Genomic DNA, 25,096 nt, shown 5'->3' with positions numbered 1-25,096 from the left:
GGTTCAACGTATGCAGGGTACGTACCGACCCGTAACGGTCAGCACTTTTTGTGCGCTCCTGAGAGCATCGCGCTCGCGCTGCGGTAGGATATAAACAGCTTTATGAGTTCTCCTCACCTGCAATGGCCGAACGTTTGATGTTGAGTTCTGCCAGGATCTATCACCGCGTACGCTTGCCAAACTTGCACAATGTGTGCGAAAAGCGAGCAGCAAAAGCCAGCGAGCCCAATATCAATTGATCCATAATCAAGGTCTCTACAAAGGGGGATTGAAGAGAACTTCTACTGCTAGCAGTGGCGTCAATCGCCAACATTGCTTCACCGGGAGTGAACATCATCGGCAAGAATGAACGAAGCGGAATTTATGACACATCCGGATTGGGTCGCTTGCCGCAGAGTAAACGTCATAGTAACGAGCGCAGGACGATGTTCGCTTAGCATGTTTGGGGAAGGGATTACATCAACTTACCTGCACGTGTACATGGCTACACCTACGGAGACATCGGAGTTTGTAATCAAATTTGAAGCATTGTTGCAAGTCGTGAAAGTGGGCAAAGAGTTCATAATTTTATTCGAGAGCTAGGAAGTACTTGGGTAAAATGTTGAATTTACAAAGGAATTTACGATGCTCTTGAGCGAGTTCAGCTATGTATCAGAAAATACTTTAAACAAGAGCTAGTCACTTTTGCTTCAATTTAACTCGACATAGATTCCTTTTGAATAGGTTTTATCATGAATGGTTTCGATAGAAAATCGCCTTTAGCGGTAATAATGATGTTAATGTAAATAAAAATAAATAAGATGTATGATTTAGAATTAAGTACATTTTTCGGGTAAGCTAATTCGTTTGGCAAGTATCACAGGTTTACCATTGAAACTCATACTGTGCTTGATGTTCAATCGTACGTCCTTATAAAATGTACATTAAAGGCTCTATGTCTCTCAAAAAGATAACAACACCAGTAAATGTTGGTGTCCTTTTCTCAGCGACAGTGTAAAATCCTTCATACAAAGCCTAAAGTGTAAAGCGCAAGACAAGAATCGAGTTGGACTCATCACGTAGTACTAACCGTTCGTTACACTTTATGGGACACTTTATTGACTCTTTCTTACAGTGAAATGGGCTTAATGTAATGGGAATTGGACTCTATAGCACCCTTGTTGAATAAATCTAATAAGAATTTCCAAAGAGCGTGTTCAAAAAGGGTGCCATAGAGTCCAATTTCCAACATATGAAGTTCACTTCCAATATGAAAGAGTCAAGGAAGTGTCCGACAACTATGAGAACCCCTGGAAAACCTGAATCATGTGCTCCTGTACGGAAATGTTTGAGAAGGAACTGGTTTCGAAATTAGATTATAGTACAATGATGTTTCCCTCACAATAAGACGTTTAACCGTGGGAACCTAACTGTGAAGAAGCTGTGTATAATGTTTAACATATTTATTTAACTTGAAGGTTGACTACTTATCCTTCTTAACTGAAAAGGCTGAGACTTTTTTTCCTTGTGTTTGAAAAATATTTACAACAAGTTGACACTATGTTTGTTGCTTTTGTTTTTCAAAGCCGTATGAATTTTGTATGATCAACCTAAATAAAACTATTGTGTAATTCCTTTCAATTCAATTTTGTACACCCGCACCGCGCTCTTCAATATACCGAAATCGCTATAACCAGCAACGTCCACAGGAATTGAGTCGCAACAAATGAAACAGTCAAATTGCAAAATCAACAAACCGCCAATACAAACGGACGACATTCTTGCGTGGTCGACCTTCAGACAGGCGCGGCATCTTACGTGGCCATGTGTTTATCAAAAACCTCGTCAAAACATTGAAGCGCATCAGACCAGATCCCCGAGATCCGGTTCAGGAATTAGATCAATCCATACGCGGGCACAAGAATGCTGATGACACAAGATGATTTACCTTTCCAAGTAAATCCCCCAATCCTCGTCCAAATAAACCACTGCCAAGCAAAACGGCCATATGCTAGGAAGGGACACAAATATGCCAAAAAATTTGGTAAATATTGACTCAAAATCTATCCCCGTACACGACGCCAACGGTCGGGAAGGCTTTAAATTCACCGTCAAGCCAAGCTATGCATCCCAGTACATACGCAACCGTCAAACGGTGCACCACCGAATCTTACGAACCGGCCCCGCGACAGGTTCCTGACCTTCACTAGCCTGTGGCGCGCGAGTACTCTCACTCTTTACGCGTTTGATTTGCTTTCTACGTGAGGCGCGACGCGTCATCTTCGGCACGGTGTTAATAGACAAAAGGGGGAGAGTGCTTCATCCAGTGTGCCACGCGTTAGGCAATCGAGCCGCTTAAGGTCCACGCCGAGTGTGTGTTTTCACGGTCAATCGAAGGTGTTAATGTGCCCCCGGCAAGATGCGGCCAGTGAGTTTAAGCATTGTGAGTGAAACGTTCCCTTGGGACGGGGTGTTCCCACATAAAGATAAGGAGATCGAATCTATTAACAACGCAACGCATGTGATCGTGCCAATATCTGTTTTTGCTCGTAAAGCTTTTTGCAGTGTCAGTCGCTGTGTCGGCCACCGACGATGCGTTCAACATTGAGCTGAAACAGAAGGACGCCGAAGTGTACCATGAGCAGAGCTTTGGCAAAAGTAACTACTCAAACATCGAACGAGCAAAACAAACACTCTCCTAATTGTGCTTTTGCACCGCGGCTTTGATCGTGATCTTTTCCTTTTCCTCCACCTCCCTCGACCAGATGAGTTCAATTACGGGTATCAGGTGGAGCGCACCAACAGCCAATTTCAGCATAAGGTCAAGGGTCCGGATGACGTAACGTACGGTTGCTACGGTTATATCGATCCCGTCGGCGAAAAGCATCTCGTGTACTACATTGCCGATCGGCTCGGCTACCGGTTGCTGGCACCGGACCAGCCAACGAAAGTGTTTACCGACCGCGTCGCCAACAGCGTGTAAGTTGGCGTGACTCATGTGGACGGCCGACAATTTGCCGACTATCTAAACAGGGCTGCTCCTCTTCTGCTTGCAGCAATAAGCTGGATGCTGATCTTCAGGGCCGAAAGCTAGACGAGAAGGTCGTCGCATGGAACGATCTTTACCTTCCCTCCACCTGTCGGCGGTTGGATGAGATCGTAAGCATTACGCCACCACCGACCACGGCTGCCCCAGTACTGCCGCCGGTAAATGGAGGAGCAAATGGGGTCTTTTCCAACGGTCCAAATGGAGCTAGTTCGCTCGGAACATCTCAGCGGCCGGCAGGAAGTGGCAGTGCGGGATCATCTAATGGATATCATCAAGATGACAACAACAATAAGGGTGGAAGTTCTTCGGGTGTTGGTAAAGTGCCAACTGTACCTATTGTAGAAAAATCCACTCAATCGAACCTCTCAATTTCTGGAGGAACTTTGAGCTCGGCGACTACGAACACTCCTTCAGGAAATGGTGAAAAAGAAACAAGTGATCATGGTAAAGGATCGGAAGAAATTAAAGATCTTCCCAGTGGTGATCTTCTACGATCGACCACGGTCCAGTCAGTTTCCATTGCCTCAACCACTCCAAACACTCCTTCGGTTCAGAATGTCACCGCTCCCCATGAGCCTACTCCTGCTCCTAAACAAATCGATCCCGTTAACATTCCTCCCCGTACGACTTATCTTCCCATAACTTCAACACCCCGTTCTCCCATTATTCGTGTGCCAGAACAACCCACTCCCCTCCCTGGGAACATTCCTCCCCAACCCAACTGCAGGTCCGATTCGTCCGGTCCGCGTCCCAAATATCCCGGCTCCACCACTGCCCAGTTCAACGGGTTCGTGTTCCCGATCAATCGTAACTGCGACGACAGTGGCCGCAACACGGCCGATCTGCTCGCACAGATGCAAACACTCAACGAGATGGTCCTGAAGGTGAGCAATGCCCTGCGCGCGCTGGTCGAAACCGATCGCACCCGTGCCGCGGCAAACGAGACGTGCGAGCGGGTGCTGGAGCTGCTCAACATCCAGCAGCCGGTGCCGCTGCTAGTGTACGTGCCGATCATGGTACCGTACCTTGACGGTGGTATTCAGCATGCTGGTGGTGGTGGTGGTGTTGTGCAGCCACCGGTCAACCCGGCTAGCTACGCGTACGCCAAGACGTGCAGCGAGTGTCGGTAGACGGGGTCACGGGTGCGATAGAAAGGGGCGGCTCAATTATGTTGACATTTTCCTCTCCATTGGTTGGGAAGGTCTCTTTCACCTGTTGTTTATTTGTGTGTTGCATCAATCATCGAGTCGTTAGGTGTATTGTTTGATATTTTGACATTTTTGTACGGCAATCTATGTGTGGAGTAATGGGAAAAAGGTACGAATTTTAGGAGTGGGTAAATTATTTAAACTAATTACTTCTTGCAGTCTATTTGAACAGTCTGTAAAGCGAAGGAGGCCGGTATGTGCAATTGTTTAAATAAAAATAGTAAATAAATCAATTACATATAGCTACTCATTGTATGCTCTAAAGAGAAATTGGTTGTAAAACCCAACATTTAGAAATTATTGGACATAAACATGTTTTTATCACAATCTCTAATCATTAAATTTTACATCGAATAAAACGAAAAGAGCAATAAATCAACTTCTCCAGCCAAAACTTTACAACTTGAAAAGATAACACTCAAAACTCAATTACTCATAAAATGTGATAGATTTCCCTGGTTCGCAAAGCTCTGGTCCCCCCTTAAACCTTATGCCGTTCTGCATGTTATTCGCCGCTGCAGATCAACATGCTTGATTTTCCAATAACGGAATTTTGAAATTGATTCGTTCCATAAAACAATCAAACAATCTTTGCAGCTTCCTGCCTCGCTGCGGAAGAGGCTGCATTCCATCTCCCTCGTTGCTGAAACCCATGGAAAGACGCTCCTCTAGCGTCGTATAAAATGGATAAAAATAATATTCTTCATTCCTGCGAACCACATCGCTTCTAACCCATATCGTGATCTTTTTTTTCCTATAAGTTAGTTTTCCGGAGAACGCACCCACACGGACACGTCCATACACCATACACCAAGAAAAAGAGAGAGGAATTATGATTACGTTCTTCCAGCAAAGGTTTCGTGGGGAGGCCCGAGTGGCAGGAAAACTTTCTCTTGTCTGATGCAATAGTTTCTCGCCAATAATGCGAGACGAGCTGGCCTTCAGCGACGGTTTCCATTGACGGATACGCGCGTAGCATTCGCTCCTGTCAGCGAGGTTGGGCAACTAAAAAAAAAAACCCCTCCCCACTTGGCATGATTCGTCTGGCAAATAGCATCCATCCGGCATCCGATGAAACGATGCAAGTGTTGCAACGATGAATGGAAACTTTTAAATAGAAACGTACGCCCGTCCTCCGGCGTCGTTTCAACGCCGAAAGTAAACTTCAAGAACTTCCAGCTCCGGTTGTGGATGGAATGTGGATAAGATTCTGTTCAGCGCAAGGAAGATCCTTTTGAGCGAAGGGTTGAAGCGTTGAGTCTGGCTCAATTTTTCACCCATCCCGGAAGCGGGCGATGAGATTTTAATATCTGCTCAACCAGTAAATGTAGCGTTCAACGGAGGAAGATGCATATTATGATTGCTCCGGTTTAAAGCTAGCTGTATCTTCTGTGGGGAAGGATTTAATGGCGCTTTTTAAAGCGCTTAGCGCGCTGTTACACACAACAAAAGGCCCTTATGCTGCGTGTAAGCTTCATTGGATACTGTTCCTTTTTTGTTATTATTCTTCTGCATTCCATGGAGTTGGTTCGGTAAACCAGGCTTGTCAAACACAGAATACATTCGGATATCTTATTTTTAAATATTAGTTTTACAATATTTATTTTTTGTTCTTTCTTCTGAAGTAAAGCTAGTATTCATAAATAAACATACCAAACATCATTATATTTATTTATGTGATGAATTTTGCAACGAGCTCTACACTGTTGATGAATGTACTCCATTCCAGTGGGCTCTTCCACTGTTCAAGGATTGTGAAGTTGTGGAGCCACCGGTAAAGCACGGGATTCACGGTTCTGTAATAGAAGGAAACTTCGAATGGAGGTTGTTGCCGTTGGTTGTTTTGTATCCAGGAAGCGGTGCGTCACATCGTTACTGTCTTGCAGCTGCATTGTAGAGAACGATTCCCGATAGTCGATAACCAAAGCCGACGCATTCGTTGATGTGGCATTACAACCAGTGCTGCAAAATGTCACTGTCAATGTCATAAAAAAAATCTGACTGGAACAAAATCCACATCAGCGTCACGTACTCAATTGTGATAATCAGTGCTGATACTCAGAACGGTTGGTGTGACTAATACATGCTCATGACATGTTTGCGACCATCGTTTGCGGTCAGTCACTATGTCATGACTTTTTCAGCACTGTTCACAGCCAGAAAAAAAAATCATGATTATGCTTGCGCCGGCATTAAGCTAAGCTTGTCAGTCAGAGTATCGCGTTGGACTCAAGAATTCGCATGTCGCGTTCGGCATGTCATGCCGCACTTTTATTGAGAATCAGCAATGAGCATCAAGCTACCACGGATATGTTCATTGTTTTCGTTGGTGAAAATCTCGTGATACTCATGACATTTTGCAGCACTGATTACAACAGCGTCATCACCGTCACCAGCAATGACATCATCAGAAATTACATTACCAACACCAGCAGCCCCTAAGTAGCCCATGAGTGGCACCATATTCGCTAACTTCAGCAGACAAGAGCAATGAAACTCGATCTACGCTCACATCAGAATAAGAAGCTGCCGTCGACGCGCAGATCATTGCTGGGTAATAATTTAGAAGCACACGGCATGAATGTCAACATAACCTGCCTAAAAACACAGACGGATCTCAGCTGGGTCTGAAGGACATAGTTAAAAACAGTTTGGTTCATTGCTGGGTCAAAGTGGATACTATTTCGGTACCTGGGCCGCGACAGGTTCATACGTTAAATACGTTCAAGAACAGGAAAACTTCAAAATTATCTCCAGGACAAGTATGAGGTCATAATAATTCAGAACCTAATCAGTTCTAGGTTGTGGATAAGTCACAAAGCCGGTATAGATGCTAGATCCGTACCAAGATTGATGAGCGTTTTGTATAAGTTCCAGGAACGGTGTTATTTCAAGCTCAAGTTTTATGAACGATATGGGTTCAGGATCAGTTTCAGGAACGATGTAGATTCAGTAATGTTTCTAGGACCAGTGTACATTGAGTAAAGGATGAGGTCCAGGGCCGATATTAATACACCATTTATTTTAGAACCAATATGGTTTAGTCATTGCATTACATTGGGGGATATTATGAGCAAAGGATGAGGTCCAGTGCCGATATCAATCTTCTTCTTTTTTTTCTTTTTTGGCACAACAACTGCTGGCCGTCAAGGCCTGCCCACTAGTACCCACTAGTGTAGTGAGCTTGGCTTTCAGTGACTTATTGTTACCATAGTAGGATAGTCAAGCCCTATTTATGGGGACACGGTCTATTCGGGACTTGACAGGCGTGTTGTTACGCCGATATTAAAACAATATCTATATTAGGACCAATATGGTTTCAGGATTAGTTCCAGGGCCCGTTTGGGTTCAAGATCAATCTCAGAAACAGAACAGGCTTAGTGTGGGTTAATCCTCCGGTGGTGAATTACAGTACAACTAAGATTTTTTTCTAAATTTTAATAATAATTATACGATTGTATCGTTTATTTGTGTTACCTTCTTTGGTTCCCATCATAGCCAACACCGAGTTTGACGCCACTGTCTTTAAAAGCTTTGCCGCTGAAGTTGTCAGTAACGCCAGTTGAAGTAACACCCGAAAAAACGCCAGTCAACAAAATCTTCATGTAAAACTTACCACACGCTCCTATCGTCTCATGCAAGACACAACTCTTCGATATGCACTTCCTCCCATCGGACACTCAATCTTCCTGCACTCACGCTCGCGAGGGCACAGCTGCACAGCAGCCGAGTGTGCAGTGTGCAATTTTCTACCCGATTCTCCCTCTCCACCCGAAACGAACTACACCCTCACGTCACATGGCGTCATACATAAATGAAAAGTTTTCACATCTTTTAATAAACTTTTAATAGTAACATCTGTACGCTCCAGGTCGACGACTGGGCGAAGAAGGTGCCGCTGTGGGTGCATGACGGGTGAATTGTGAGCGGAACTTGAGCCGAGCGAGAATTGAGCTGCAAACTTGTCTGGTGCCTCCGCTACTGCCGCTTATCCTAAAGCTTCGGTACTGAAAGCTTCACGCAAGCTACAGAAGACATCGCCAGAAGATCGGGGCGGTACAACCATTTGCTACCCGTGGTAGAGTTCACTGACAGCTGGAAAAATAAGACATTTTGCCCGGTTGCAATTTGGACGCTCGGAAACGCGCGTGCAGATGCAAATGTGCCTCACCACACGCTGTTGGGCGAAAGTGCGAAGAGGATTAAGTTTTGTGAAATGCAAATTTTGCATCGTTTTGCAAACCGGCACCGAAGGGGGTTTGGCTGGTGGGTCGAGGCATTTCCTAAACCTGCCACACAGGCACACCTGAGCACGCAGTGCTCTGCAGGGACGGGGTGTTTGGGCGCCACTGCGTCCCAAAAACGGATTATAATGAAGAAATGTAGATTTTCTATATCGTGTTTTAATTATCACCTGTCTGCCGGCAGGCACGGCACGGTGGCAAAGATTTTCGGATTTTACATTCATTTCGTCGGGGAGTGTTTAAAATTTTATTAGCACACAATTTCGCACACCACACCACCATTTGGGGAACACACAGGTTGGCTGGTGGCTGGCTTTCCAGTCCCCACACACAACCCCATTTGCCAGACGTACTAGTTGTGCTATTGCCATAAACTCAGCTCATTAATATTCGCTTATGATGTGCTGCAGCAACGGACGGGAGCAATGGGATGAATTATGCGCGGGCAAGCGAACGTGCTGTTCGTCGGATTAGTACACCGATTTGCCATCTAACACCTACGAGGAACGAAGTGGTTTGACGGGGAAGAGGCCAAGGTGTGTGGTGCAGTTTGTCGGATTTTTGGTTAGCATCGTTTAGCGCTGGTTGCGCTTGTCTAAAACCTAAGGTTGCAAACAGTTAATGACGCTAAAGTTGGTATGTTACATCGTGTGGCATCGTATCGCAGAGTTGCATTGATTTAGAGGCACACGATTAGACTATTGGCAATTAGTGTTAACTACGAATTTCAATACAGATTGCTGTGTTCTATTTCGTTAGCAGCACAATCAAACGATCGTACGTTACTTTATACGACCTTCATTACGCTGTCCTGTGTGTACATTGTAACTTGGTAGATTTGTATGCTTTTGGAAAGGTCTTATGAACGATAGAGTGGTAGTAGACTACAAAAGTGGACCTGTAGAAACGAATCAAGTGAAAGCACCGAAACGGAAACAAGCATAAAGCAAGAACAGGCTTTTTTCGGACATTGCAGGAAGAGAACCAACACGGAGTGGTTAGAAAGGATACGCTAAAATAAATTGGAAAAGAAATACATTGACACGTTTGATATGACTTGAACTATTTTGTGATACGTTTATTTCATACAATTACATTCTCGAAGGTGTTCGGTAACATAATTTTTTAATGATAATCGTTTAGGCATTTATAAAGATTTCTTTATGTTCTCTTGAGCTGATGTACACTGATTATTAGCTAATATTAATTTTAACTGCCTATGTGTTGATGACGCGACAATTTAAATTTAATTAATCATTTTTAACGAACATTTAAAAAAAAATCTTTAACCGCCAACGGCGATATTCAAATTCGAATTTAAATGATTTTATTTACCGAGAATTATGAATTTCATTTAAATAAATTTCTCTTTACGTACGATCGCCATGACGATCGCATTTTCAAACTTAACCGATTGTATTTTTAAATTTAAAATGAGCAAACCGCTCAAAACGCTTATTACCCTTTTCAAGTGCCCTGACCGCGTGCATTGGCGCGATAAACAGCATAAGTCTAGGTGTTGCGAACGCGACAATCCAGATTTTCACATTTTTTTTTCTAACCATAAAATAGAATAAAATATGACAGTTCAAACATACTCCAGAACAGACGTACCATCAAGGAGACAAACTTAATGTAATCCTAAACCCTTCAAGCAGGGCCATCTGGGTTTTTTGACTTGCATTTTTTAGCAGTCAATTACTTCATTTCAAAACCATAACGGTTAACTTAGGATTACAGCATGCACGTGTGTCAAGCTAGACCAACTCCGCGAAGCGTAGGAAAATTCCACATCCATATTTCTCACGGGCGTAAAATTGTTAAACCTAAAATTCACTCGAACGTAAATGCGTTAATAACATTAACCAGATAAACAAATTCGAAAAGCAATAAGTTCAAGTATTTGTCAATGATGCGATACATTCGGAACATGCACCACCGAATTCAAGTGTTAGGTACAGTTACGCCAAAAAGGGAAAACCACAACGCCCGCAATCAATGCAACAATTTGTTCTCACCAGAGAAAGCAATAAAAAAAGGGATCACATTTCCTTCAGGATCGCTTGACATAAAACAGCACATCAGAACCAGAAAACCTCCTAGGAGAATGCGTAGGCGTGGCAAAAAGGAAAAGGCTAGCGATACGAACATATGCGAAAAAGGAAGAGAAAATAACCTTCCCACGATAAAACCTGAAGAAACTAGTATAAAATAATTCATTTTAAATCTAAATAAACACTTACAATTCTGACGCCTAACTGTGCACCTGTGTACAGAGTTTTTTTTCTGAACCGATCAACTAACTTTCCGCGACATCGCGAATTTCATATCCGAAATTAATAATGGTGGTTCCAGAGAGGAGTAGTGTAAAGAAATAAGAAAACTCCAAAACTTTATTTTTTATATCTACTCCAGTGATCGAAGTGAACAAAAAAGTTAGTGAATGAGTCTAAACAAAAGGTGTTAAATTGTAACGTCAAAATCGTATTTCTCACCGTTCTTGTGAAAGAACAATTTCCTCCTCGTCCGTTAAACTCGTTTATTCAAAACGAAAAAAAACTCGTAATCTGAACCTGCAGTGTTTGTTTATCAAATTACTGAACAATTGTGCTAAAAAGTGTTGTGATCGTGTAATAATTCATCACAACGTAGCCAAGGTCCAGACAAAGAGAACGTCGCCCTGCATCACTTCAAAAGGAAATAAAGGAACTTATCCAGGTTGGCCAATTCCTTGTTAAAACTAACAAAAGGCAAGGAAATCATCATTCAAAATGCCTGTAAAATTTGTTACCAATCCGAACGGCGCATGCCGATTGTGTACCGGGGTGGACACGAGCGAACCAACGATGACGCAATGCAATGAATGTGATCGTTGGTTCCACTTGTCGTATGTAAAATTACAACGACTGCCTAAACGAGAAGAATATTGGTTATGTCCGAAATGTCAAAGCATTAAGTACGAAATTAATCGTCTTACAAGCTTGACAAAGGAAACCGACAAGGGCAAGGAGGGCAAGGAACAAGAAACAAGCATTGAAACCTCCATAAAAGATTTTATCATCAGCCAAAAGGATCAGATGAAGGACATTTTTATCGTCATCAGAATATTAGTTGATGATAAAAAGGAACCATCGCACGTGGAAACCCTTATCAGAAGGCAATCCTTGATGCAGTTGCCCAAGTTTAGAGGCGATCCAAAAGAATGGACGAAACTCAAACAAACGTTTGATAAAACAAACGAAGAGGGCAGTTTTACGGATTTAGAAAATCTAAACCGTTTAACACAAGCTTTGAACGGAAAGGCGTTGCAGCACGTTCAACAGCTAATGATGGAATCCAATAACGTTAAAGAAATTATGTCGAGGTTGGAAGAGGAATATGGAAGAAATGATTTGGTTTATCTTGAACTCCTAAATAATCTACAGAGAATCAAAAAGGATTCAAAAACCATGATTTATGAATTGACCAATGCATCAGAAAATCTAGTGCCCACGGTATAACTCATGAAAATACCGTCTTATCTAAACGATCATAGACTAGTGTCTAGTGTCCAAACTCCCCTACGACATCCAAGTCAAAAGGACGGATTATATTATAGCACGAAAGGTAGATTTAGAAAATCAAACCTTAGATGAATTGTGCGAATAGTTAAAACCCTTTGCCAAAAGAGCCAGTCTCATGAGTGCCGCACAATCGATGAATAACAAAGGACATCTAAACATACATGAGCAAAAATTTGAACATAAATCCAAGCCAAAATGGCAGGACAATAAAAAACCAAATCAAAACAAACCAAATCCACCAACAATAAAATGCTTAATATGCAATAAATCCCACGAAACTATTAAATGTTATGCCTTAGTAAACAAAATTATAACAGAGCGTCAACAGATAGTTCGTAACAAGCGTAACAAACGAATGCAGGGATACATTCTAAACATGCACCAGAAGATTCAAGCGTTAGGTACAGTTCTGCCCAAAGGAAAATCCCTACGCCCGCAATCAATGCAACCAATTTGTCCTCACCACGAGAAAAGCAATAAAAAAGGATCGCATTTCTATCCATAGCACTTGACATCAACCAGATCAGACGTAGGCGCGTCAAAAGGAAGAGCGTTAACAATATGGAGAAAAATGTGTAAAAAGGAAGGAAAATATTGTTCCCACATTAGAACTTATAGACTTTAGTATAAAAACTATAATTGTAGAAATTAATTAAATTAATAAACACTTGCAATTTAGATCTCAAACGGAAAAGATCGGTGTGTCAGCGTCGGAAGTTCTTTTTTTCCTCGTCTTTAAAAGGTGGTACTGCCAGCGCGTTGGCAACAGACTCGATCAATCGTCTCGATCGAGCCAAAAAAGGTTTTGTGAACGCCTCGAAGTTTTACATGGTGGCTCCGTAGTTATGAACAATAGTTTCCGGAAGCGTTTCAAGTGCAAGTGTAGTGACGCGTAACGGAAAAACGCTACGAAGCTCCACAGTCGTAGCGTAAGTGAAAGAAAGCCATCTGACATCACACGCAAATCGGAGACTAGTCCCACGAAGGGTAAATCGTCAAATAACTATTACCTCGAAAATAGTTAAAAACGACTCCGAACAAAACAGCTAGTGCAGCTATTAGCTGATCTAAGCCGATTTACGATACAAATCGAGCATCGAACACCGCATCAAGAGATAGCGGAAGGACAAAAGGTCCTACAAAACTGCAATCCGCACGACTCGGCCAACCGAGAACGCAAATTCAACGCTGATTCATCAAGCATCGAAGATCATCGCAGATTCATTCGAAATAACTACGAGCCCGCTGCAAATTTCGCCTGAAGTAGGAAGCTCCTGTAACAACATCTTTGCAAGGGAACGCGTCCGCTGAATCACCGAAAGTCATTACAACAAAACAGGTATTCAAGTAAGCAAACTTGAATCCAGGTGAGTCGTTCCAATTATTATTCAATTAAAACTTACGAAATATTTCAACTCGGAAATCATTTGATTCGTCCAAAGTGTCGAAATATTTCGTTTCAAATCCAAACGGCCGCTGCCGCCTGTGTACGGAACAGGATGGAGACGTGCGGCATATAATCGCTTGCACTGATTGCGATTGACAATTCCATCTCGCTTGGGCAAAGTTGTATGAACCCAACGGATGTATGGTTCTGTATCCAATGCACTGAGATTAGGAGAGAAAAACTTTTTCTTGTTGCGAACGCAACGATAATAACTCTAATTCATATCTTAAAAACATTACATAAAACTATGCTCATCCAAAAGCCTCATAAGTTCACATTTTAAACTTATCAATCAGTCCAGACGAACGTTAGAGAGGAGGCAATAAAAAGATTTATATGGTGGCTCCCAGGGAGGAGTTGTAATTAATTAAAAGTGTTATAACTCCAGTGTCGAACTTATTCGTCTAAATTTTTTGTTTTTATTCAGTGTTCTAACAACGTGAATAAGTGATAAGTAGGAAAGTGAAGTTCAATTTTGCTTGCGTTGTGTTGTGATGTTTTAGAGAAGAAGGCGTTAATAACCATCATGAATTACAAAACGCGTCTTCAACACATTAGCAATTGTTGCCAGTAACACTGATAAACAATCAAAATTCCGTTAAAACGTATGCCTTTTTAGATCCAGGTTCATCTCTAACCCTACTAGATGCAAAAATTGCTAAGAAGCTCTCACTACGACGTTATCAGTAAATTCAAGAATTCAAGTGGTTTTTTCAAAGATGATCTGAATCATACAGGATCCTTCGTTGAACGATGCCGATTGATCGATAGTTTAATTATTCATTCACGTTTCTTCTACCGTAATATTCAAAAATTATGGATTTTACATTTTTTTAAACAATTTCCAAAACAAAACAACAAATGCAAGAACCGCAGAGGAGCGGTACACAGGAAACCTGCTTCATAACAGTTTCAAAATTTAGTGATCGTTGAAAATTACTTCCACAAATGTAACTCGAAAGCAATGCTTTTAAAAGCCTTAGTCGTAAAGTACCGAATAGTCGGTATTTAAATAGTTCGCTATCGCTCCCATAGTGAGCAATAACTATTCCTAACTGTTCCAACAGTCTAGAAGAATCCAGAAGATTGGTACAATCAAATATGATTTATCACGACTCAAAGTATCGCTTGGTTTTAAATTATTGTTAAAAATTGAATGCAATGCTCCTTAAAAACGAATGAGCAGAACATTTCACTAGAAGAACACCGAATAGCTGGCATTTACGTTTAGATGACACTTTCATTCTCACTCCTGAAGAGGCGCGGTTGTTAGCGGGTTTCACCATCTGCTGCTAAGCCGCTGTCGATCGGTTGGGACTCCGGTCCATTCTCGCGTGTCAATCCGTGTTGGACGCTCAAGTATTTCAGTTCCAGCACTATCACTTTGACTTTTCTCCTTTGCTTTTGTTTCACTATTATTTGGATGTGCCGTGCGCATCTGTCGTGTTTCCAGGCGTAGATGTTCTGCCTGCATTTATCTAGAGCACTTGAGCACTTCAAAGAGTCTGCAGCGAAGACTGAACATATTTTTCATGTTTATGTTGTGGAAGCTTTTCAGATGAACCTTTTTCTCAATCGCCATGTCTAAGGTTTTTGGAGTACTGCACCACTTTGGTTACTTGCACTTTCATTAGCACTGTTATAACTTTTGCTCGATTAGGTCCTGTCGAATATTGGTCTCCTCGCCACGGTGGACACCACTTGGTGCTTTTCATTCCCTTCACGCTATAAATGATCTCGTTCTTGGACACTGTACTCTGCGTACATTTAACACAAAATTGCCTTCGGTTCTGGGGTTGTTTTTTGCAAGATGATCTTTAATGTTCGTGTTTGTAGTTCACTTGCACTTGAATGAGCAGAGTTTTGGCACAATCACTACACTTTTTTACGCAAAAAGTTACAACGCTTCTTGTGTTGCAGCACTTTTACACACCACTGTTAAGTTTTTCATTGGCACTATTTGTTTTCGTCCGTTCCTTTGCCTTCTCTGATTTGATGATCACACTTGCGATGTAATACCATCAGCGGCACGCAAGCCAGGATCGTTCAGACGATCTTCAAGCGATTCGTGGAAACGAACACCACTTTGGTTTGAATGAAGGAACCACCGAAGCTCATGAAATGAGGCGACGGAGTTAAGGATGGATATGGTTCCCTCTTGACGGTTCAAACAGTTCTGGCTGGACAAGAGCGGTGCGGGCTTATTTATACGGCAACGATGTTCCGTTGGACTATTACATCGTCCACCGATCGTATTCGAGATGAGTTAGTTTTTTGGTTATAAACGGGTACAGCTTTTCGATAATATGTGTTTCGTTGGTCCATGGGTAGGAAAATAAGCACACCCGTAGTACATATGCTTTGTCACCCTTTTCCCCTTCGCCACACTAACATAGTAATGATAAAGCTGCTTGCAATGATGTTGTTAAAGCCCCCTCAACTTTTTATTGTTTTTTTTTTGTATTTTTTATGCTTATTTTGTTAAACATTTTCGTTTGTTTTAATAAGGTTTACATTTTAAAATGAGCGTAAAATCGAACCGATTACATTTGTGCTTTCTAACCAATTAGTTTTGTAATGGTTTGATGGTTCTGAAGCATTTTATTGGCTGTTGTTAGGCAGATTCAAAACCTCTAAATCAAACGCTTCAACTGAACTCAATCAAATCAAAGTATTATGAAGCATTAACTTTAAACTAATGGTATTTATTATTGAATGGACTTGGTACAGTACAACGCTTTCACTGGGCTGTAATTGCTGGTGTGAAAAGCTTTCAAAATGTTGGCTCGACAGCTTTACTTTATCTGCTTGGTAATCACGCACAATCGCCACAAAAAAAATCCATCCTCATCACCGGTCTCCTCCACATCAGCATCATCATCATCATCACGAACATCGAACATGATCGCTGATGAAATCGCTGTCATCACGTTCTGCATGTAATTAAAATGTTGCAAATGGTCGCTTCGGCGAAGCAAAAACCCATTTTCTGCTATCAAATTCATACAGTTTTTTTCCACCCCAGCCACAGCCAAGTGTTATTTACCAACCAAAGCCACGTGTGTCGTTTTAAGTTGAGGCAGTACGCAAGGTGTGTGTGTGGGTGTGGGATGAATTTTAATTTTCCAACAACTACATAAACTATCAGACACACTCTGTTTTAGTGCATTGTCAATTGGTTCGTTCAGCAAGCGGTATCGGTTATTTCAGGATATTTGCAGGCATTTTCAAGGGTACTCCCACAGGACGTTGTTTATGAATATATTTTGGGTAGATAAAAAAAGGGTTTAAAAAATCCGAGCGCAGACAAGGTTGACAAATTATTTTTTTTTTACATTCCCGACAACCTCTGTGAGGATGTCTTTTTTTCTGGGTAAAATGTTCTGTATCGTACCTAAATGCTTTACGTGCACTGATGGACATTCCAGGCGCAAAAAAAAAGCACGGACGTGTACAGAAGAAAAAAAACGTCGTCTGGTCTGGGTATGTTTTGAAATGAAAACATATGCGTGGTATTAAAATAAGGACCCGTAACAAAAAATAACAACACACACACACACACACATGACAATCTATGCGAACGGCGCCAATGCATATTGCAAACACACAGGCTGCCATCCTGTCGCTGGCATGCAAATTAGTAAGAAATGTTTTAAAGATTTTTTTTTTGCTGTTGTTGTTGCATTGAACATTGCTGCTGCGGTTCTCCCCATTTCCCCCATCACTGCTTGGTTTGGTTGTAATTTTTCGTGGGAAACTACTGGATTTATGTACAAATAGTGCAAAAGAGTGCAAACTCCAAACACGCAACGCCACAGCGGGGGGAGTTTCGGTATCGGTCTAGTGAGGGTACTGTGGTAGATTTGTGTTTACATTACTGTGGGTTTTGTGTAAATTTATCTATCGCCTAGCTGCTGGTGGTGCGTTGGAATGATTGTTATTTTTTTTACGTTTGAGGCTTTAAATCGCAAAACAAAATAAAAAAAAAACTGATATGAGACAGAACGAGGAACGGTTGCACGAATGGAGCGTTTTAAAAATCAATCAATCAGACAATTTATCGCCATTGGTGGTCTTGTTGATAGTAAACATAACGGAGGAAATGAAAACCCAAACTGCTGGCAAATAAAAGATTTCTCTTGTATCTGAATGTTGTAATAGAAAAAAGAGACTAAACTAAGAAAAATATGCTAAAAATTGACTTGTTAGAAAAAAGTTTCACAACAAAGATTAATCACTAGTAATTTAACTAATGTTCTTGTACATCATGTTGTTTTGCCTGGTAAACGATCGTACAATGTGCAAACAAGCATGTTACGAAAGTTTAAATGCCTTTTTTGTATAATTTTTCATGAAAATCAAACATTATTTTTAGTTCTCAACCTTCTAATATCATTGAATAAATAGGTGAACGCACAATGCGAATGAAATATCCAACAAGAATACAGCAAAAGAAAACATTGTAGAGCATCCTGATAAATATAAGAGAAAACTCAAGGTTAACGTATTGTGTGATGATCGCTGGCCTAAATAAACATATTTTTGGAAATGGCCCGATACACGCGTTCAACGATAGGCGTGAGCAATATGTACACACGACGTGCAATAAACCTCGCAATAAAATGCGTTTTCATCAATGCCGAAAAGGATCACCAGACAGGAAATGTGCTAAAGCGATGTTAAGCAAAATAGTTTAAAAATAAGGCCGATCGAGTGATCCTACGTAAAACATAATCTTTTTGCTTATGCTTTTGCGCACAGGACATCACAAGATTCAGCTGGGTGGTACTCATACATGAGCTGAATAAAAATAAATGTACAATCTTACGTCCGAACGATACAGAACGGACCTGCTGTGCGTTCGGCGAGCTTTACTTACAGCAAGGAAGTTTCCGCACATTTGGTGTCCAGATGTTTAGAGATAGTTGAAGCACATTTGCCCAACTCTTGTTCCGTAAATGTGTACTTTTGCCCATGTTTTCGGGTTTGGGTTTTTTTCTTCAACGTTTTCTCTACGTTATGTCTATGATGATGTCCCTTGGATGCAAGATGTTTTTACAACATCGTATTGCTCTAGTTTTATGTTTCACTTCGCTATTGCTTAAGGCCTGAGATTTTTCTGTAATAATGTTTTTATGGCCCTCGGAATCGGGAAATGCTACAACACTTTGCAAATAGTAAACAAAGATATTTTCATTTTAAGATCATGATTTTAACCATTTATTATCAATTTTTCACTCGAGTTTCAAAAATGTTTAAAACACATGCTATATAGGTTAAAACCTGCGTGAAAAATATTTTCAACAAAATTACTGAATATTAAAACGTAAATTTAAGCATTGGAAGTATGAAAGAGATATAAGAAAGAAGAGAACAACGAATAAACGATCAACCATTATCATTTATTTTCGTTACAAAAAGCCTTATTAATATAAACACCAAACCAAAAAAATACATCTGCTTACAAAGACTAAAAATAATGTAAATTAAAAAAGGGTATTTTCCCCACAATTGTCCTTCTCAAAGACCCAGATGAAGCGACAGAGAACACTACAGACATTGAATTGTCATGTACAACACTCACGCGATAACTTATCTGTCAGCCTTCCTGCGTACTAAACCCAACCAGCACGAGAACGATGCCACTTGTACTGTGGGCACACGCTTATGACTGGTTTGGTGTGGATGTGCTGACGGCCTGCAGGCAAAGCCTCTTTACCGAACTGGTTTCGATTGGATCGGAAGCCGTACGGCTACACATTAGCGCTAAATGCCGCCTGGCATTAACGCTGACGGTGACGAAGACCGCCAGCAACCCGAAACGCGCCACCATTTCTGGGGCCGGACTGGGGCAAGCACCACGAAAGCAAGGATCATCTTCTCAAGCGCGATATGCGGCCGGTCGTGGTCTTGGCAAAAGTCGGCAGGACTGTAATTTTGTAACGCAACGTGTGCTTGGCGAACAGAACGTGCTGATGCTGCTGGTCGCTGCTCCACAGCCAAGATGAGTCGCGAGAATCAACCGGCACTGCACTGCGGGGTGGCTGCATGCGGAGGAAGAGGAGAGCAGCAGATTGAAGTAGAACACCCGGGCCGGACTTCAAAAGAAGCCCTGCGCACGTTCTGTAATTATATTGCATGATTACTTAACAACATCTCAACGGAAGATTGCCCCGGAGGAGCTGAAGAAGCGCGAGCGAGGCGAGCGTGTTATGATGTAATCTTGGCCAAGCTTTCTTCACTGCAAAATGTTACATTTTCCGACAGGGCTGCGGTCGGATGGAAAGATGGTAAGAAGGGAACAATGGGCCACAAGCGGGAAAGTGCTGAGTGCCGAGAATTAAACAACTGACCATGCTTAAAATATATGCCTGATGCTGGGAAGCTTCGAAAACGGACCAAGGCTCTGTGCACAATAAGCAGTGCAGCTGCAGTTGCGTTACTCTGTGGCTCTGTTTTTTTATTGGAGCTTTTTCAATACCGAAAGCTAAGCATGCTTACCAATCATAACAATATTTTCAATTCCATTCGGATTTAGTTGAAGCACAAAAAGCCAATCGCACGCATAATCCACTTAACAGCACCAGAAACGATTAATAACTGCAGCAATAATTGGCAAAGTAGATTTAGTGAGTTTTGTTTCCGCAGCCCCAGCAAACAGCACGGCCCCAATAAAGGGTTACACTGTTGCCCCGCCTCCCAAACACCCCACTCGGTGAGTTTATTTATTTTCAATTAATTTATTCAAATTTTATATTAATGATTACTACCTTTGCCGTGCCGAAACCAAGCGCGCCGCCTCCGGGGACCGTGCTTTTTTAAATCCTGTAAAAATAACCAATCCCATCCGCGCTCACGGGAAGCTTTTCCTGTGGATTTGCTTTGCATTAACAGCGCTCCCGTCCACTGTGTAGTGGAAGGGATAATGCCAGCGATGGCAACCATGCAACCAATCCAATAGCAATCCATTACTGGTACCGCTACGGCTAACCAGCACTTTTCAGCACAATTGATGTTTGATGCGTTTTTCACCGCCACGATCCGGCAACAAGGACAGTAGGAGAGAGAGAGAGAGACACAGCGCGGACACTCACTGTCAACCTGGGCCTGGGCCTCGGTTTGCGGGTTAAAAAGTGCGATAATGGCAGGTAATAATAACGCATAAATGAACTTAATTTGATTGAAATTGCATTGAACCGGGTCGGGCAAACGCGGCCCCCCGCTGGCTGGACGGAAGATCACAAGCGCGCGTGCCAAAAAGGGTCTGTGGGAGGCAGGGTTGGGGTTTCGTGCAATTTATCGCCACACTGGAAACGGGAAACAAGCACACACACAGACACAATCGTAATTCTGTCCCGCTTTGCAATCGTGATAGGGGAATTAATTTCGCGCATAATAAAAGGGGGCCACGGGACAAATGGGTCTCCGCGCCCGCTGTTCGCATGAGCGCGGATACGCACAACAGCCGCTGGCCCGTTCCGGGTCTTTGACTTTGCGTGGTGAGCGGCAAGGAGGAAGGAAGGGCGAGGCTGGTCTCCAAAAGTGGGTGCGATTTGATTAAAATGGGGCTGGGAAGGATTTCCGGCGACCGGTTCCGGCGTGACTGTTGAAGTTGTAGAGCGCTGAAGGAGTTGTTGATTTGATGGAACGGTACAAACCGACGGGTAATTGTTTTATTTGAAGAAGTTGGGGCTGGTTTCTTGATTTTATTAAAATTTGGTACGTTTTTTAGACAGCAAAAGGGGTAGCAATAGTAGGAGCAATCGAAGAATTCTACCCATACAGAGCCACGCACACCAAAAAACCCCACAATTTTCTATTATTACGGGTTTCTGTTTCTACGGTAAAAAAATGCATCGCTCACGCCCTTCAAGACAAGCAAAAAAACAAGAATCGTTCAGGCACTGGAATGTTCCAGGTACGGGTGGATTTGGTTTTTTCGGTTTTCGTCTGCTGAGGTAGCAGCCTCCGAAAGCATTAAAATGCTCCGTCGATCGTTGTCTAATCAGCAGTCTTAAGATGGATTTCGTGGTGACCGTTTTCGGAGCGTTGTTGCTGATGTTCTATCGCTGTGCGGTGCTGCTAACAGTGTGCTGCACCTAGCGGCATGCTGCAGCCGTATTTATTCCACCCAGCTGTGCCCATAACCCAACGGTAAGCGAATGGTGGTAATAGTGGTGAAAGTGATAAGAGGAAGTTTTATTGTTATATTTGTGTATTTTGATATAGAGACCCACAAGCGTACTTAAGAAACGAGCCACACCACCATGGAAGGATGGACGCCTTCGGAAGTCAAACAAATTTGGCGAGAAAAACTCAACAAAAAAAGTGATGCAATTTTGTTGAAGATATTGAAATAAAACAAATGAACAAATTTGCTAATCAATCTAAACGTCCACTAAACAGTCTTGCCTAGTTGTTGATTGTGTTGTGAGAAAATCCGAACGTGCTAAACATGCTTATCACATTTCCGCGAAAAAAATGAATTCTTGGCCAATGTCTACGCTTAAAGCAATTAAAACAAACATCCAATCAAATTCAAACCCTCCGCAAACGAAGGCTGTAGAACTATCTGGGTCACAGATTCCCCGGTCGCTGTACTTCCCGTTGTGTACCAAACCACACAGAGAGAGAAAGAGAGAGCCAAGCAGTGCGATAGCGGACCCCGTGCGTAATCAATCGCCAAATGAAAACAAACGGCCGGTGAAGCTGGCGGCGAACAAATCCTGAACCATCAGGGCTGCTCGATCAGTCTGTTAAGAGCAGTTCGTGCATTAATACAGAAACAGGAGCTAAGGGTTTTGGGTGTTGCTGTTCAGTTTCACTTTCTCGTTCGATAATGGGTGCTCTAGGGGCGGTAGGTTGGGTTCAGTTTTGGGGTGAATATTTTGCGCTTCAGGTGAGAATAACACTCTCCTTATTTCAGATAGTGCTGGCCATCATTGTGCGGATGGTGGCGGCAAACACGATGGAGGTGCACGTGAATCAACCGAATGCCGAGGTGTACCATCGGCAGGATATGAAGCGAGGTTGGTTCTAGTGGTGTGGAGTTAAGAGCGCCCCTGAGTTGGTTTGTTTTTTTGGATGCTTGAGTGAGTTCCTTTCCTCCATCCTTCCAGGGGAATTCGATTACGGTTACCATGTGCAGACAGTGAACAATCAGTTCCAGCACAAGGTAAAGGGCCCGGATGATGTGACGTACGGTTGCTACGGCTACGTCGATCCCTCCAACCGCAAGCACCTCGTGTACTATGTCGCCGATCGTATGGGCTACCGGATCATCTTCCCGAACCGACCCACCAAGATCTTCACCGCCAAGCTTGCCGACAGTTTGTACGTTTGGTTGAGCCATCTTTTGCATTGAAGAGACCTCAAATCCCAACGCTATCTTTATCTCACTCTCAGGAACAAGCTGGACGGTGCTGTCAAGGGTAAGGACTACGACGAGCAGGTAGTAGAGTGGAACAATCTCTACATGCCCGAGTCTTGCTTCCGGTTGAACGAAATTCTCGAACCTGCCGCCAGCAATCAGGCCCCCGTGCAGAAGGTTGCTCCCGCGTCACCGACCGCTCCTACGACGACTCACGTGACGGCTCAACCAGCGGCGCCTGCATTGCCTCAGCCAACGCAGTACACGATTCCAACCACACCCCGCACATACGTCGATCTACACGGGGCAGGATCGGTGGCTACCGATCGCCACGTCGGCGAAAACGGGCTCGGCGAGCAGCAACCCCTGTACCCCGGTATCTACGTGCAGGGCAATAGCAACCACCAGCAGGGACAGGAGCGTCTCGATCAAGGCGGCTACCAGAATGCCGGCGGACAGCAGCAGCACCAGCAGCAGCAACCTCCCCAAGGCTGGAACCAGGGATCGCTCCCGGACATTAATCCGGCCAACATCAATCTGGACCAGTTCAACGGGCACGTCTATCCCATCCACACCGGTGGTTACGCGGGCGAGGACCAGGGTGCAGCAGGCTACCAGCCCACGGCCGGCCAGTTTGCCGCCTCCTCCCAGTACAGCCTAAACATTACGCAGCTCCTGGCCCAGATCGAAGCAGTCAATTCGCAGGTCATCACGCTCAACATGCTGCTGGCCGGCATGGCGAACAATCCGACGGCGTACAGCAACGCGAACGAAAACTCGTGCCGCAGCGTGGTCCAGCTGCTCAAGACGCAAAAGCGCACCCCGCAGCTTGTCTACGTGCCGATCCTAATCCCGTACGCCGAGGGACAGTACAACATTAATCAACCGATCGCACCGCCGGCCCGGTCGGAAGCGTACCGAGGTCAGCAGACGAAGGGTGGATGTCACAACTGTCGGGGCTGATAAGCGCCGAAGCGTGGTTGTCTGTTGTGTTTCCTTTTTTTTGTGTGTCTGTTGCTGCTCGAAAAGGCAATTAGACAGTGCTAAAGAGAGGGCTGGGAGGGTGGAGATGTTAATCGTTTCATGCGTGATGATTATGTGCGAAACGAGGCGGAATGTTTAATTCGTTGGTCGAGTGATTGCGAACGCAACGATGAATGGGAACCGTGAAGCGGATGACCGGGAAGGTAATAAATGATGATTACAGCAGCAACGCAAACAATCATATCTCTTACTGTTTCTTCCAGATTTGTAGAGTATTTTATGTGTATATGTGGAGTTTACGATTTAAGCTATCGTTTATAAGGAATTTGACTTTTGGTGGCTGAAATTATGGCAACAATTCATGTAAAGCTTCTTTCCAAAATAACAGCAGGATCCTGTCCAGATTATTTCATTCCAAAAATACTAAAATATACGTTTAAGCGTCGATCGTACTAGCTCATGTATAATTAGGATGTTTCACAAGGTTCGTACCATTGTTGCCAAATCTTTGTGGGAACTGGCGATTTGAAACCTCCCTGAAACTGCACAAGATTAAGGGTATTTAGAGAAAGCCCTTTAAAATCAGCTGTGATGCGAAATCTGTGTATCTTTCTCCTGGTTTTGCCGGCAGATGGTGATGTAGTCATATTATACACACAAAAAAAACAACAAATTTTCACAAATTAACGTCGCATGAAATTTGCTTTCTTTTTTCATAGAAGAAGTCCTGTCCGATGAATCCTGTTCGAATCCTTCAAGAAAGGAAAATTTAACAAAAACATAAAATCCTATCGGAATCATGCCGTGTAAATGCTCCTGTTGGATATGTATGGTGAACTACATGCTTTGGCAAAAAAAAGTTAAACGCAAATTGAAATGACACTTGACAATTTGATAAAATAATTCATTTCAATAGAAAAAAAAAACAAAATTCCTAAAAGCATAATATTTTGTGAACTATAACCCCATTGATTAATATTTCTACTGGTAAAAAATGATATTTACGCTTTCTAAATTAAATCGTCTAGGGTGCCTATTTTAGTTTTACACCAAGTCTTCTATAGATTTGACCAATCATGGAGATTGAGACCCTAGTTGGGAAACTGGACAACTGACTGGTATGTTTAAAATGTTGGTGCGCTATGCTTGCGCCTATCCGCGTCCTGCCAACGGACGACCGTCAACGCTCTCGCCCCAAGCTTCAACCAAGCCGGAGTGCAGGTGTTTGCGGTCACAAGGTTTCAGCCGGATC

General features: G+C 42.9%; 2 protein-coding genes across 2 annotated transcripts; both read left to right on the top strand.

The window, feature by feature from the left end:
• The first annotated feature begins 2,119 nt into the window (after positions 1–2,119).
• On the top strand, positions 2,120–4,469 carry LOC121600142. The gene is made up of 4 exons (XM_041928469.1): positions 2,120–2,422; positions 2,535–2,637; positions 2,745–2,958; positions 3,036–4,469. The coding sequence occupies exons 1-4, from the start codon at positions 2,399–2,401 to the stop codon at positions 4,156–4,158; spliced, it is 1,464 nt and encodes a 487-aa protein (XP_041784403.1). The 5' UTR covers positions 2,120–2,398; the 3' UTR covers positions 4,159–4,469.
• Positions 4,470–22,193: 17,724 nt separating this feature from the next.
• On the top strand, positions 22,194–24,074 carry LOC121600073. Its single transcript, XM_041928367.1, has 4 exons — positions 22,194–22,347; positions 22,417–22,519; positions 22,610–22,823; positions 22,896–24,074. The coding sequence occupies exons 1-4, from the start codon at positions 22,330–22,332 to the stop codon at positions 23,821–23,823; spliced, it is 1,263 nt and encodes a 420-aa protein (XP_041784301.1). The 5' UTR covers positions 22,194–22,329; the 3' UTR covers positions 23,824–24,074.
• Positions 24,075–25,096: the final 1,022 nt, after the last annotated feature.

This window comes from Anopheles merus, chromosome 3L (genome assembly GCF_017562075.2).
Source record: "Anopheles merus strain MAF chromosome 3L, AmerM5.1, whole genome shotgun sequence".
In the NCBI taxonomy this organism is placed as follows: Eukaryota; Metazoa; Arthropoda; class Insecta; order Diptera; family Culicidae; genus Anopheles; species Anopheles merus.
The sequence above is the reverse complement of the archived record's forward strand: the minus strand, read 5'-3'. Positions and strand labels throughout refer to the sequence as shown.

Coding starts and splice junctions, on each gene's coding strand:
- LOC121600142 (XM_041928469.1), top strand. CDS start 2,399: ATGCGGCCAGTGAGTTTAAGCATT. Junction 2,638..2,744: donor TGAGCAGAGCTTTGGCAAAA/GTAACTACTCAA, acceptor TCCCTCGACCAG/ATGAGTTCAATTACGGGTAT. Junction 2,959..3,035: donor GACCGCGTCGCCAACAGCGT/GTAAGTTGGCGT, acceptor TTCTGCTTGCAG/CAATAAGCTGGATGCTGATC.
- LOC121600073 (XM_041928367.1), top strand. Junction 22,520..22,609: donor TCGGCAGGATATGAAGCGAG/GTTGGTTCTAGT, acceptor CCATCCTTCCAG/GGGAATTCGATTACGGTTAC. Junction 22,824..22,895: donor GCCAAGCTTGCCGACAGTTT/GTACGTTTGGTT, acceptor TCTCACTCTCAG/GAACAAGCTGGACGGTGCTG.